Consider the following 13544-nt stretch of genomic DNA (forward strand, 5'->3'; position numbering starts at 1 on the left):
CTTTTGTCATCTTGTTTGACGGTGTAAAATGTGTATCCATTTATATCATATCCTTGCCATGTGTCTACGGTCTAAGACGGTCCCATCCCCAACAACTGTACTGTCTCATTTGGGACATCCGTGGACATTGTCACACGATTCTTGAACCATTCGTTGAACCGAGAATTATGTTCTCTGTTAATCAATGCATCAGATCGCCCCAAGTTCTCATCTCGGATTTTCGCTAAGTGCTCCTCAAAGTATGGGCCAACTTCTGTTATATGTTGGAGCACAACGTAATGAGCCTGCGCGTACGACGTTTGATCTGGCCTAATTCTTTTCCTTCCGATTGTGCCAACACCTGACAACCTTCCCTCGTGACGAGACGCAGGAACTCCGATAGGATCGGCATCGGACATGTAATTGACACAGAACTCAATAGCCTCCTCGGTCGTGTAACCTTCAATGATGCTCCCCTCGGGTTTAGCTCTGTTACGAACGTACGACTTCAGAACTCCCATGTACCTTTCAAACGGACACATTTCCCTTAGAAAAGCCGGGCCACATAGTTTTGTTTGCTTCACCATATGAACAGGGAGATGAACCATTATATCAAAGAAAGACAGTGGGAAAAACATCTCCAGGTGACAGAGGGTATTCACAATATCGGTCTGCAACCCATCTAGATCTTCTGGATCTATAACCTTCTGTCCAATTGCATTGAAGAAGGAGCACAGACGTTGGATCGTGTGACGCACTTTCGGTGGTAGAATGCCTCTGATAGCAACTGGCAAGATTTGTGTGATTAGCACGTGGCAATCGTGAGACTTCATTCCAACAAGTTTTAGATCGTCCAATTTAACATACTTACTTATCCTCGCTGAATAGCCCGATGGAACTTTAATATCCTTCAAGCATGATAACATTGCGATCTTCTCATCCTTTGACAATGTGTGGCAGGCTGGAGGAAGGTACACTCTACCTGTCTCTGCATCTCGTATGGGCTGGAGTTCACTGCAAATATTCATGTCCTGTAGATCAAGGCGCACGTTCAACCCGTCCTTTGTCTTCCCGGGAATATTCAACATCAGGCCAACCAAACTCTCACACACATTCTTTTCTACATGCATGAGATCAATGCAATGACGAACATCAAGATCTTTCCAATAAGGTAGCCGCCAAAATATGGATTTTTTCTTCCACATACCCTTCTCCTTTGTCTTGCTACGTTTTCTTTTCTTCCCAAACTCATTGCTTATGTCCTTGACCATATTGTGGACCTCATCTCCGGACAAATCTTTGGGAGCAGGCTGAAGTTCTCTCTTACCGTTAAAAATTTTCTTCTTTCTTCTAAATGCATGACGTAGCGGGAGCCACCTCCGATGACCCATGTATACCATCTTTCGTGATTTCTTCAGCCACCGGCTTCGTGTATGTTCCTTGCAATTGGAGCATGCCTTCTTTCCTTTTATAGTTTGTCCGGAAAGATTACCGAGTGCAGGGTAGTCATTAATGGTGCACAACAATAGAACTCTTAGCTTGAAGTTCTCCTGACCATATGCATCCCAAGTTTCCACACCTTCTTTCCAAAGAATCTCCAGATCGTCGATAACAGGCTCCAGGAATACATCCATATCATTGCCGGGTTGCCTCGGACCTTGGATTAACAAGCACAACATAATATATTTCCGTTTAAAGCATAACCATGGCGGGAAGTTATAGTTCGCAATAAGAACTGGCCAAGTGTTGTGAGTACTACTCATGTCACCGAAAGGATTCATGCCATCCGTACACAGACATATCCTCATGTTTCTAGGGTCGGCAGCAAAGTCTTTGTGTTTTCGATCGATATTCCTCCATTCAATCGAATCCGCTAGGTGTCTAAGCATATCGTAATTCTTTCTCTCCGTGGCGTGCCAACGTACTAACTTCGCTTCGTTGGGGTTGGCAAAGATTCTCTTGAAACGATCAATGATAGGTAGATAACACACAACCTTTGCTAGACCACCCCTCTTTGACTTCTTTCCTTCGTCAGCACTTTTCTTTCGCTTGTATCGAGAAGCCTTGCAGACAGGACAAGCATCCAAGTCCGCATATTGCTTGTGGTACAATATGCAGTCGTTTGGACAAGCGTGAATTCTACGGACCTCTAACCCCAGTGGACACAGAACCTGCTTTGCTTCGTATGTCGTCTCGGGCAATGTGTTCTCAACAGGAAGCATAGCCTTCAAAATTCCTAAAAGATCTGTGAAACTCTTGTCCGTCCATCTACTACTTGCCTTCAGCTTCATTAGGTCTAAGGTAACTGACAACTTAGTGTATTTTGCTTTGCATCCAGCGTACAGAGGCGTCTCGGAATCACTAACCAACCTGCTGAACTTCATTCCATCTCTCTCATTCTGGGCTGGGTCCTCAACGTCACGTAACATGTCTTGCAGCAAATCGTGATCCACATCAACCATTTCACCGCCAAATGGAGAAGGTATAAACATGTCATGCTCATCTTCATCTTCCTGATTATGCGCACCACTTCTGTCTGCTGCTGCTCCACTTCCTGATTCTTGCTCTCCATGCTTCACCCAACATGTATAGCCCTTCATGAATCCTCGTTGTATCAGATGACTATGTACGTCCTCTCCGCTATCAAATATATTCTCATTCTTGCAATCTGCACATGGACAACACATGTAATCACTGTTTCTTCTTTTCTGATCCTCATCCGCGGCGTTCATAAAATTTATTACGCCCTTTCTATACTCCGTAGAATGACGTTTACATCCAACTTCGATCAATTGCTACAAAATAAAAAAAACAAATTACATGCACATCTTATAAGATCAGTAATGCTAAAGTAAGACGTGATGAAATTGCTCAATTAATGATTAATATTACTCACTTGATTGATCCATTTTGATCACTTTTGGGAATTTTCTGTTTTCCTTGGAAAAAGACAAAAAATCGCCCCCTACAGCCTCCCACCAAAATAGTGAACAGTGAGATACATTTACACTAGGTGGTGGGGGGTATTTATACTGTGCGACAAATATATGTAACGGCCCTAAAATAATCAACCGTGACAGGCATACAAGTAATCTCTATCGGGCCTTAATAAAAGCCCGTCAAAAAAGAGTGTCATCTGTGACGGGCATTAAACTTATCTCAATCAGGCCTCTAGTTGGAGCCCGTCACGGATGACACTTATATGTGACGGGCCCTAGTTGAGGCCCTATCTCAATCGGGCCTCAACTAGGGCCCGTCACAGATAAGTGTCATCCGTGACGGGTTTTAGTTTTATGCCGATATACCATGGCTGTGCGACCATATCTCAATCGGGCGAAACTTCGGCCCGATTGAGATTACTTCCTTGTGACGGCCCGCAAATTCCAGTCTTGTTATGGGCCGCCACAAATGGAAGGATTTGTGTATGGCCTTCAAACATAATCTTTAATATTTTTTGAAACACAATAAATACGCAGGCGCGCATATATATACACAAGGGCACTCACCCTATGAACAAAATTAACTTAGTATCATATTGCGTTCACTTCTTAATTTTTTGTTAATTACTCTCTCTGTTTGAAAATATAAGGGATTCTATGATTTTTGTAAATCAAATTATCCTATGGTTGACCAAAATTATTAATAAACTAATATTTTCGATATCAAATAAGCATTAGATATGTTATGATATATGTTTTCATAGTTTACTTCTTTGACATGGTAGATGTTATACGCTTCTCTACATAATTTGGTCAAACTTAGAATAATTTGACTTGGGACAACTAAGATCCCTTTTGTTTTAGGAAGGAGGGAGTAGATTGTTTGCTAGATAAAATTAATATATAATAACAAGAAAAAGGCTTGTAAAACTCGGTACAGATTACATGCTTCCAACTTCCAAGTTCGAACAATTTCCGCAATAACAGCCTCGCAGCTCCTGATAAAACAAACCCGAAGAGGCTTCCCAGCTCACCAAATTCATCTCTTAATTATTTAACACATACACATAGATGAGCTTGAAGTACAGTATAGCATTACATGTTTATTTCACTTGAGTGAAATTAGTATTACTCACATACTTGTGTCAATTAGCAGGCAGCATTTAGCATGACTAGCATTAACCTAGCTAGCTGGTGTAAACTTCAAACTAGACTTGTAAACTTTAAGTATTAACCTAGCTATTTGTTCTTTGTCAGAAACTTCCAATTGCATAGGCACTCCATCATGGTGATGGAGGCGGCGGTGGTGGTGGACATGGTATTTTAGCACAGATTACAATTGAACCCATGCATTCCCGGCGATTGGGCTTTGGACGAATCACCTAAAACCCGCCTTCCTGATTAAAACGCACACCACACAACACAATTTTAGAAGTAGCATATGAACCTTATTTGTTGGATTAGCTTGAAAATAAACTGGTACAAGCCTACCTGCTAGAAATGCTGCCCAAAAGTACTATACACTTGTTTAAAATAAATCTTTCGATAGAAACAAAATGTAATTCTTCCTAGGAAGTTAGAATTATTGAAGCATAAAAGAAAAAATTCATTTCATAACTTGAAATGAAACATAGAGAAAATAGGCTAATGGCCCTTACAGACATATATACCTGCACCAAGTCCCAGCAAAGCAGTTGGCATAGCAAGAACCACTAGAAATACTAGCACAATCACCAAAAGAAGAGACTGAGCAGATGGCCTTAGCTTTCTCATCTCTTTGTTTCTTACTTCCACAGTTGTATTCTAGAATCCTGATAAACCTTCACCTTATCTCTTAGTAATAACTGGTGTTGCATTGCATATTGCTCTCTCTCTTATATGAACAGTCCAGGGATCTTTTTGGATATCCAATTAAAAAAGGAAAATAAAAATTATCTTATACTATATGTGGTTAGGGGCCTGTTCACTTTGATGAAAAAAAACCTTACCAAATTTTGCCATTGCCGAAATTTTGTCAATTGTGCTAAATTTTGGCAACTTGCCAAATTTTGGCAGGATTTCTTATATAGTTATCAAAATTTGACAGCAAACTAAATATAGTTATTTTTTTGGCAACTTTAACAAAATTTGGTAAGCTTGAAAATAGCATAAAAGTGAAGGCATAGGAGTTGGAACTTCCCGAAAGCACTCACTATCGCATGGGCCCTCTGAGGTTACACTTTGATCATTGACTGATTTGTCATTTTACCACCAAAAATCTACCGTCCCGTTCCTTTAAAAAAATCTACTGTCCTAGCGCCTAGCGTATTCATGTGATTCTAGGCGGATCTTCCCCTAGCAGGACAAGTGGCTACCCAGGAACTTAGTGAATAATTACCCCATCAGGAAATGGGGATTGATTAATCCACCCACCCATTTACCTGTTAACGAGAAAACAATAGCACCAAGTGCATAAACGGGTGTGGGTATGGTTTTGTAGGACCTACACCTGTAACCAACCCAATAAATAACCCTTATTTCATATACAGTAAAATGTTACTTGGCACACCGGCATTTTGTCTTGCTTTTTGTGGATCTGGGGCTCTAGGTTACCCATCATGTGCACTTTTACCCGTGTGAATGTGGGATTGAGAAAGAACTACACCCAAGTACTCCCTCCGTATTCGTAAAAGAAGTCGTTTAGGACAATGTTTAAGTCAAACCTTGAAAATATAAATCATGAATAAGTCTCAATTTGTTGAGTTTGAAAATATAAAAATTATATGAATAGATTTGTCTTGAAAAATACTTTCATAAAAGTATACATATATCACTTTTTAATAAATATTTTTACAGAAACAAGAAGTCAAAGTTGTGTTTTGGAGACCGTGTCGCTGTCCAAAACGATTTCATTTACAAGTACGGAGAGAGTATGTATTTAGGTCCTCCAGTTGGAGGGTTTCTTCATTGTGGAGATTGGTTTTATGGTGGCAAAATCTAAACGAGAATCCTCATGCTCAGTAGCTTGATTTGAAGAGAAAAAATCGGCCTCCTTGCTACTGCTGCATGCATGCAAAATGAGTACCAACTAGTTTCTTTTTCTTTTTTCTCATCACTTTAAATTTTTTTTCTCCTAGACTGCTTATATCCGATTTACGATCCGATCGTACCATTGAATTTGTTGCGATTAAATCTTTACAATAAGATATCACATGATTATATTTTGATAAAAAAAATATATATGGTTCAGACCGTTAAAATTTAATGTTTCATATGTGATAGCGACATATTTCAAAGTGTGAATTCACTGTGTTTCACAAAATTTATTTAACTCCTTGCCCCTACTCTCTAACCATGCATGCATGTATTTAGCAACCTTCAAAATGATTTTTTTCCCATAAACTACTTATCTAATCTACGATCCGATAGCACTGTTGTATTTGTTATAATTAAAACTTCACAACAAGATAGCACTGTTGTATTTGTTATAATTAAAACTTCACAACAAGATAGCACTGTTGTATTTGTTATAATTAAAACTTCACAACAACATATGTTTCAGTCCGTTAATACTCAATATTTCATAAGCGATAGTAACATGTTTCACCGTGTTTCACAAATTTTTTAAATGCTCCAGTGACTGATTATTTTTGTTTTACCATATATAACTTAATGTTTCACTGGTGGTCAACCGTAACTTTTGACCAACCGATTTTCTTTAGAGGATCGGGCGCCGATTTGGAGGTAAGTCCAAATCTAACGGCCGTAGACACATTGCCATATAACCATGAGATGTTGTGGTAGATACGGCCCATTCTTCCACTAAGGTAACTATAGGGTCATATGAATGGAGAGATTAGGATTGATTAAATCATGCTCCATTACTATACCCAGACCTCAACAATTGAATAGTTCATTCATCTTAAGAAAAAAAAAGGAAATTGAATAGTTCTTAACAAATCCTGAACATTTGAATATAATAACATTCAGCTCAAAACGTCTTACTTATAATCTGAACGAGAACTACCAGCAAACAAATTGCATCCGTAGCATTTGATTCCTTCAATTATGAAATGTTGCAGATTGAAACAAGGAAATCATTTGATCTTTCTTTTAGATACTTCAACATTCAAAAGAAACAACTTGCAGATTGAAAACGAGAAAAAGAAAACATTTGAGCTCCCTTTTAGATGGTGCGGCTTGCAGTACGAGAGATTTCCAGGTACCATAAACATAATGAGTGCGCCTCTCTTTTCTTCCATAATCCATCTGAAGATTGTGACTCACCTTTTGCACATTAGCAGCTGCACTGCTGTGGCTGATTTTGCCATGTACTAGCGATTGCCAATAGAACAGTTGTTATGGATCCAAAACTCACCTAGGATCCCATTGAAACGTAAGAAAAGAAAACAAGAAACACATTGCGTTTGGGCATTACAGTACGAAAATTTGAAGAACGCATTGACAGGCGAAGGTATGCCATCTCAAGCTCTTGAATTGATTTATGTTTTACAAAGCTGACCGTCTCAGATTATGCTCCCGGAGGCCGGAATTACATTTATAACATACACAATAAGGGTAGCAGGTATATAAAGCATTGCAGTAGGTAGAGTGAGGACAGAAATAAATATCTCCACTTGACGTCGAATAAGCGTAGAGCAATCAAGTGTTGAGGTTCTGGAACAGCTCAGGCAGATGGGCGTTCGTGAGCTTGGTCCGGCGTGTGATCTCACGCTGCTTCTTCTTAGGCTTAGCCTTGGGCTGCACCCCATTGATCTGTGCTGCAGCCCGCCGTTTAGCTGTGTTGGTCATGGGCTTGATGCCATTCTTCTGGAGCTCCTTCTCGATATCCACCATGTCCCGCGGTAACTCCATCTCCCGGAAGAGCTGCTTCAGGTCATCGTCGACCTTGATCTTTGCCTTTGGGTCGTTAGGATACACAATGTCCTCCTGGGAATCCATGTTCGATAACAGCCAAACTTCACCTGCTGCCTTCAGTGCCTATAGAACAGCAGTACTCAGATTACCAATTGTTGATCATATATGAAGTAGGTTGCACGCACATTTTGACTACTAGATTTGCATGGCTCTAATCTGTGTCGGGACAATACGCCTACATAGTGCAAATAAGGCCAAAAGTATCTAATAATGGCACAAATGAAGAGTACAAGAAATGTTTTTAAAAATGCATCTATGGACAGCTTTATGGACAAAGATCTTGCAGGGCTGAACTCCCAATATTATACATTTCTGTTTTACTATTGCAAGGAAATTTCTGGAGTTCACACAGACATCATTTTCATGATGGATACACATTGAAAAGACATAGGACCTAAAATAACTTTCTGTAAGGGGCGTAAGTATATTTCAACTGTATCATGCCAATTGAATTTTACCAAAAGAATGGACGTAAAGCAATAATTGGCAGATAAATCCAGTCTTGTACTACCATTAACTGTACTCAGGATGCGCTCGTTTCAGCTTATAGGATTAGATTCTCCTCGTTTTCCGTTAGCACGCTTTTCAAACTACTAAACGGTCTATTTCGTGCGAAAACTTTCTATAAAGAAGTTGTTTAAAAAAATCCAACAAATTTATTCATCAAAAATTTATATATTAATACTTAATTAATCATATGTTAATCACATTTCTCGTTTTACGTGCGGTTAATCAGCCCATCCTAACTACTGAAATGAGCACACCCTCAGTGTGATATTCCAGAAACTCAGGGGAGGAAAGGAGAAAAGTATTCAGCATCTTAGGGAGGACAAAAAAGGATCCAATTAAAAACTAAAATGGTGAGCGTTGAAGAACAGTAATATCTAAGACATCGCCTCAAAGCATAATGTAAGAAATTTGGCTCACCTGCAAATCTTCCATTACAGTTGGGTACGCATCCTTGACTTCCACCACAGCAAGACCCTCCGGATACTTTCTTACCAAAACAAGTAGTTGATCTTTTCCCTTCAAATCATGCTTGGACTGCACGTTTATCAACAATGATTAACGCGTGAAACCGTAGAAGTAAATCAACTTCAAACAAGATGGGAAGCCTATGTAAACTTAAGACTAAACATTTCTGATGTTCTCCCATAAATAATTGTCATCATTATATCATTTTCCCCGAAACAAGCATTAAAGAAAAACATTTCATTATCAATTACAAATTCCATGGTCATGACAGGTTTAGCTTGCCACACCAGTGATTAATAGTCGAAATGCAATATGATATTAAGGCATTAAGCAATACTTCTGAATTAATTATGTTTAGTGGGGAACATAGGATGAGAGCCATTAATATTATTTCAGGTAGGAAGGATAGACAATTGGGTAAATATACCAATGAAACAAGTATTGATGTTAGCAAGACTAGTAGTTACTGGAATAACAAACTTCTTTACCTTGTAAGAGAAACGTCTCCCATCATAATGTACTTTAGGATTGTTCCTCAGACTGTCAAAGACAGACTTATTCCCATGGATATCAACATAAGTTGTTTCATTTATTTGCTCCGCAGTAAAAGCTTGTCTTGTCTGCAGATTTTGAAGACATCTCAGTTACAACAACAATACGCAATACAGCATTGCTATTTATAAGGAAGTTCACAAAACATTTGTTTTGCTATCATTCATGAAGACATTGGTAAACCATTTTGACAACTATAACTAAAATGCAGAAAATGGACCAGCGCGGAAATCATCATAGTGCTCTTTAATACTGTGATTCTATAAATTACATAAGTTACTTTTAACAACTTTTGTAGCTACAAGTTGTATGGGTTGTCCCTTACAAATTTTCTTCCTGAGCATATAATCCTGGCTGCACCACTGTATGCAGCATTAATACAAATTAAATGTGTACTTCACATATTGCTTATAATAGTTATTGTCAATGCATCCTTGTATCTTTAACCAGATATCAACATGCACATCATTGTTGAACACAGAATAAGCAGCAAGGCACCAAATTTTGCATATCTGAATTTGCTGGCTGAGTATCTTGCATGCACCAAGGGGTGTGAAACAATGATAAATAACAGAACAAAGCAAAAGGTAAACGTCTTATGCACTCTCATATAATATGTTAACAATTCAGGCTCCATTGATCCAAAAAAAAAAAGAAGTACTAATCAAGGGCATAATATTCTAATATGGTAACAGATTATACAGAACCATTGGCATTTACTGGCATATAAACTCAATCAACATGGTGACTTGCAGGATCATTGGAAGACATTACATACCAGAACTGGGGGAACATTCCTGTTTATACTATTATGGAAAGGAAAATGAAACAAGGTTGTAGCTTAGTGAGATTTACCTTGTACAGCAATTCAATGACAAGTTTGATCTGTGCTCCAATAGGAGATTTCCTAACTGAATTGATGTGTTGTAGCCTTTCTGTATCATTTGAAAACTTAATAGGTTGTAGTGGCCTTGCTGGAGCGGATGGAGCATTAACCGGTTGGGCCCTGTGCTTTGGTTTTGAGGTCGATGCAGCTATGCTGGCCAAAGATGATTGGCACCTCTCTTGCTGCTGCTTAAATTTGGAGAGGCTATCCTTGAGATCCATCTAAAATTGACATGTTTGGTAAGTGATAGGAATAAGAACAAACGATGAATAGAAACAGCTGAACAGGAAAATGCACACTGTTTACTTTGGCCTTCTCAGTAAAACCTATGAGATAAAAGGTTAAAGCACATGGTGTGAATGGACCAAAGCAGGTTTTGACAACAACAAATTAATCAGCTGGTATCTTAACATATTGACAACAATTCAGCTTCAAAGGATAAGCTACTGCAGATAAGCTCAAGACTGCCACCAAGAGACACCACGCAGCCAAAATATACTTATGCTCAAACATTTTCAGTAAAAACTTCCCACATGGTTACTCATTTACGTTCTCGCAACCACATCAATTTCCAATCAATCGTATGCTCCTCCCCGTTGCAAGGCAGAAGCAGCTATAGGCCCTCGAATTCGCGTCCGAAATGGCCAGTCAGTTTCGATGAAAATTTCTGATATGGCTCCTTATTTACATTATTGCAATCACAGTAATTTGGATTTTTGGAAACAATCTCATAATATGGGTACGTCTTGCAGTAAGCCAGCACTAGCTATGAATTTTGTGAGGGAACAAAGTGTCTGTTGTTACTAGTATGGTAAAGGCATATAGAAAAAGCTTCCAGATCTACAAGAGAAGCCAGGGTTAACGCAAATTCGAGGTGACCGAAAAGCGTGCCTAGGGATGAGAAGGACGTGCGATTTCGTACGGATGGTCACCGGCGCGGGAGGATTCCGCGCGGAAGCACAGACGCCCGCTGCTCGCGCGGGATTGGAGATCGGCGCGCGGCGGTCGAACTCGAGGTCAAGGGGACGAACGGGGAGATCGACTAGGGTAAAAGAGAGAGAGAGGCCAATCACCAACCGCAAACCCACCAGAAGATCTCGCGCGCTCGCGCGCGCACCAGATCGGGGATCAGCTAGGGTTTCGTACCGGATCAGCTGCGCTTTCCGGTTGGTACGGGTACGGCGGCGGGCGGGCGGAGGCGTCGGAGGAGGAGGGGATGGGGGTAGAGGAGAGGAGCGCGGCGATCGGATCGGGGATTGTCACCGGAGGCTTCGCCCCGCCGGCGAGCACGGGGTGGGTGGAGGCGGCGGGAGGGGGGAGAGCGCCGCCGCGGTCGCTGCTCGGCCTCTCTCTCGCGGAGAAAGAGGGAGGAGGAGGAGGTGGAGAGAGATGGGTGGTGCGTTCTCTCGTTTCATAAAGGCGAGGCTTCGTTTGCCGTGGTTGAATCCTGGCCGTCCGTTTACGGAGCAACGGATGGGATTTGCGAGAGGGCGTATTACACCGGATTTTAATAATTTTGGTTTCAAGGTCCTGTTTGGCTGGCACGCCGACCTCCGAGCTCTAAGCTACACATCTCTCCTGAGGTAGAGCCCACAGCCAAACAATTTCTTTTTTTCAGCCAAAATGTTTCGATTTCACGTAAAATAGAAGTGGAGCTAGCAAGAATGCTCTCATAAAATGAACTGCAGAAATAAAACTGGGTTTAGTCTGCTTCACAATTTCACTCTAAATCTAAACTCTTAAGTTAAAATTTAAAGTTGGAGTCCAATCAAAAATGCTATAAGGTTATAATTGTCCACACGATACAAAGAAGAGAATTTTTTTTCTTTTTTCAATTTTCGTGGTTCGGTTGAAACCATATTCTCTCAAATTAATGTCGTCATTTTTTCTCTTTTACTCTTCTTCCGGTAGTGCGCTTTTGTTTTGTTATCTTCGTCTTGTCGATGACACCTGACTGTGAGGTCACATCTCCTCCTAGGCTGCCTTTTTTTTTGGAAGACCATTTTTCTTTTAAAGATGTTCCAAAACAAAATAACGCTTGAAACTTTAGCGAATGCCACAAAAATATCAAGGAAACAAATTTTGGGCACTTGAAATATGTTTTTTTAGAAAAACTAATTGGGATTAACTTTAAAAAAAAGCAACATGGAAATTTTTTGGTTTTAAATATTTCATAAAATAATTTATAGTTGCTATTTCATTGTTATTATTCATAGTTCTGCAATACATATATGTGGATATACGAGATATTTTCATCTGAAATATTTCATTTAAGCTATGAATGGAGACATTGCAAACTAACTAAAAATTTTCATATCATAAAGTGTTTACTCATCCATTAAAAACTAAATTAATAATCATGTTTTCCTTGATTTGTAGAATATCCTTATAATTTTTAGTTACATGAGAACATAATGGTCTTTTAGGAGAAATATATGCAATGGTCAACTGACTTTGACCAAAGATAATATTCTGAAAAAAAAAAGAAAGGAAAGAAAGGAATTTTTTAGGTTGTGGTCGCAAAAGAGAACTGAATAGCCACTTAATAGTGGCGAAAGAAAGAAGTTAAGAAAATGATGGTGAAAGAGATAATACGGTATTCAAGGAATGGCAAAAGGAGAGCTTTTCCTATAAAGAAAAGGTACTCATGGCCTACTAAAATTTGTTGGATGCAATCAAATTATGCAATCAAGCGTCCATTTCCTCCAAGCGGAAGTTCTGAAAAATCCATATCCAAGCTCTACCTCCCTAATTGAATGTAGAACTTTAAAAATACTAAGAGTATGGTTCAAGCCGTTTCTATTTTAATTAGAAAGAAGAGAATGGGGATGAAAGAAAAATATAGAGATTATAGTTTATTTATGATTGGAGAAAAGGAATGAGCTGTGGTTGATGTGTAATTGGGGAACCCCTAAGGAATGGAGATGACTGGGGCCTCTCTCACAAGTCACAACTAAAATCTCAAACGCGAACACAAATGAAATAATCGAATTTCATATATAAAGAAAAGGAACCACTTATATTCTCTTTTTTTCTTATATATATGAAGAATTATTTCTTGTCCCTTCCATCACCAATGGTTAGGACTCCGATACAGAGACCTCGTCACATGAATCAGAAATCCCCTTGTTTCAAAAGAGAACGCCATTGTATCTCATAAGGCATTGTCGTAAGAAAGAGATTGGAGAGAATTGAGGAAGATGTGTGTTATTATTTCTCTTCAAATCCCGTTCAATCCACTTGGTGGGAGAATTAAACGAAAGGGTGAGCAGCGTTTATTTTCTACAGGAATCAAT

The 13544-nt window shown here is 39.4% G+C and overlaps 1 protein-coding gene and 1 long non-coding RNA gene across 5 annotated transcripts; both read right to left on the reverse strand.

Moving 5' to 3' along the window:
* Nucleotides 1–3948: 3948 nt before the first annotated feature.
* LOC107279152 (uncharacterized) lies at nucleotides 3949–4805 on the reverse strand. Its single transcript, XR_001540496.3, has 2 exons — nucleotides 4589–4805; nucleotides 3949–4315 (listed from the first exon to the last, which is right to left on the reverse strand). It is a non-coding gene; the product is annotated as an uncharacterized lncRNA (long non-coding RNA).
* A 2553-nt stretch (nucleotides 4806–7358) lies between these two features.
* Nucleotides 7359–11629, reverse strand: LOC4348554 (uncharacterized). 4 transcript variants are annotated; one of them, XM_015759170.3, is made up of 5 exons: nucleotides 11395–11629; nucleotides 10218–10469; nucleotides 9299–9430; nucleotides 8763–8879; nucleotides 7359–7898 (listed from the first exon to the last, which is right to left on the reverse strand). In XM_015759170.3, the coding sequence occupies exons 2-5, from the start codon at nucleotides 10467–10469 to the stop codon at nucleotides 7560–7562; spliced, it is 840 nt and encodes a 279-aa protein (XP_015614656.1). In that variant the 5' UTR covers nucleotides 11395–11629; the 3' UTR covers nucleotides 7359–7559. The 4 variants fall into 4 exon arrangements, with proteins under 4 accessions (XP_015614656.1, XP_066160767.1, XP_015614657.1 ...); XM_066304670.1 differs by having other exon boundaries at nucleotides 11337–11629; XM_015759171.3 differs by having other exon boundaries at nucleotides 11171–11629.
* Between the last annotated feature and the right edge of the window lie 1915 nt (nucleotides 11630–13544).

This window comes from Oryza sativa, chromosome 10 (genome assembly GCF_034140825.1).
Source record: "Oryza sativa Japonica Group chromosome 10, ASM3414082v1".
NCBI lineage: Eukaryota > Viridiplantae > Streptophyta > Magnoliopsida > Poales > Poaceae > Oryza > Oryza sativa.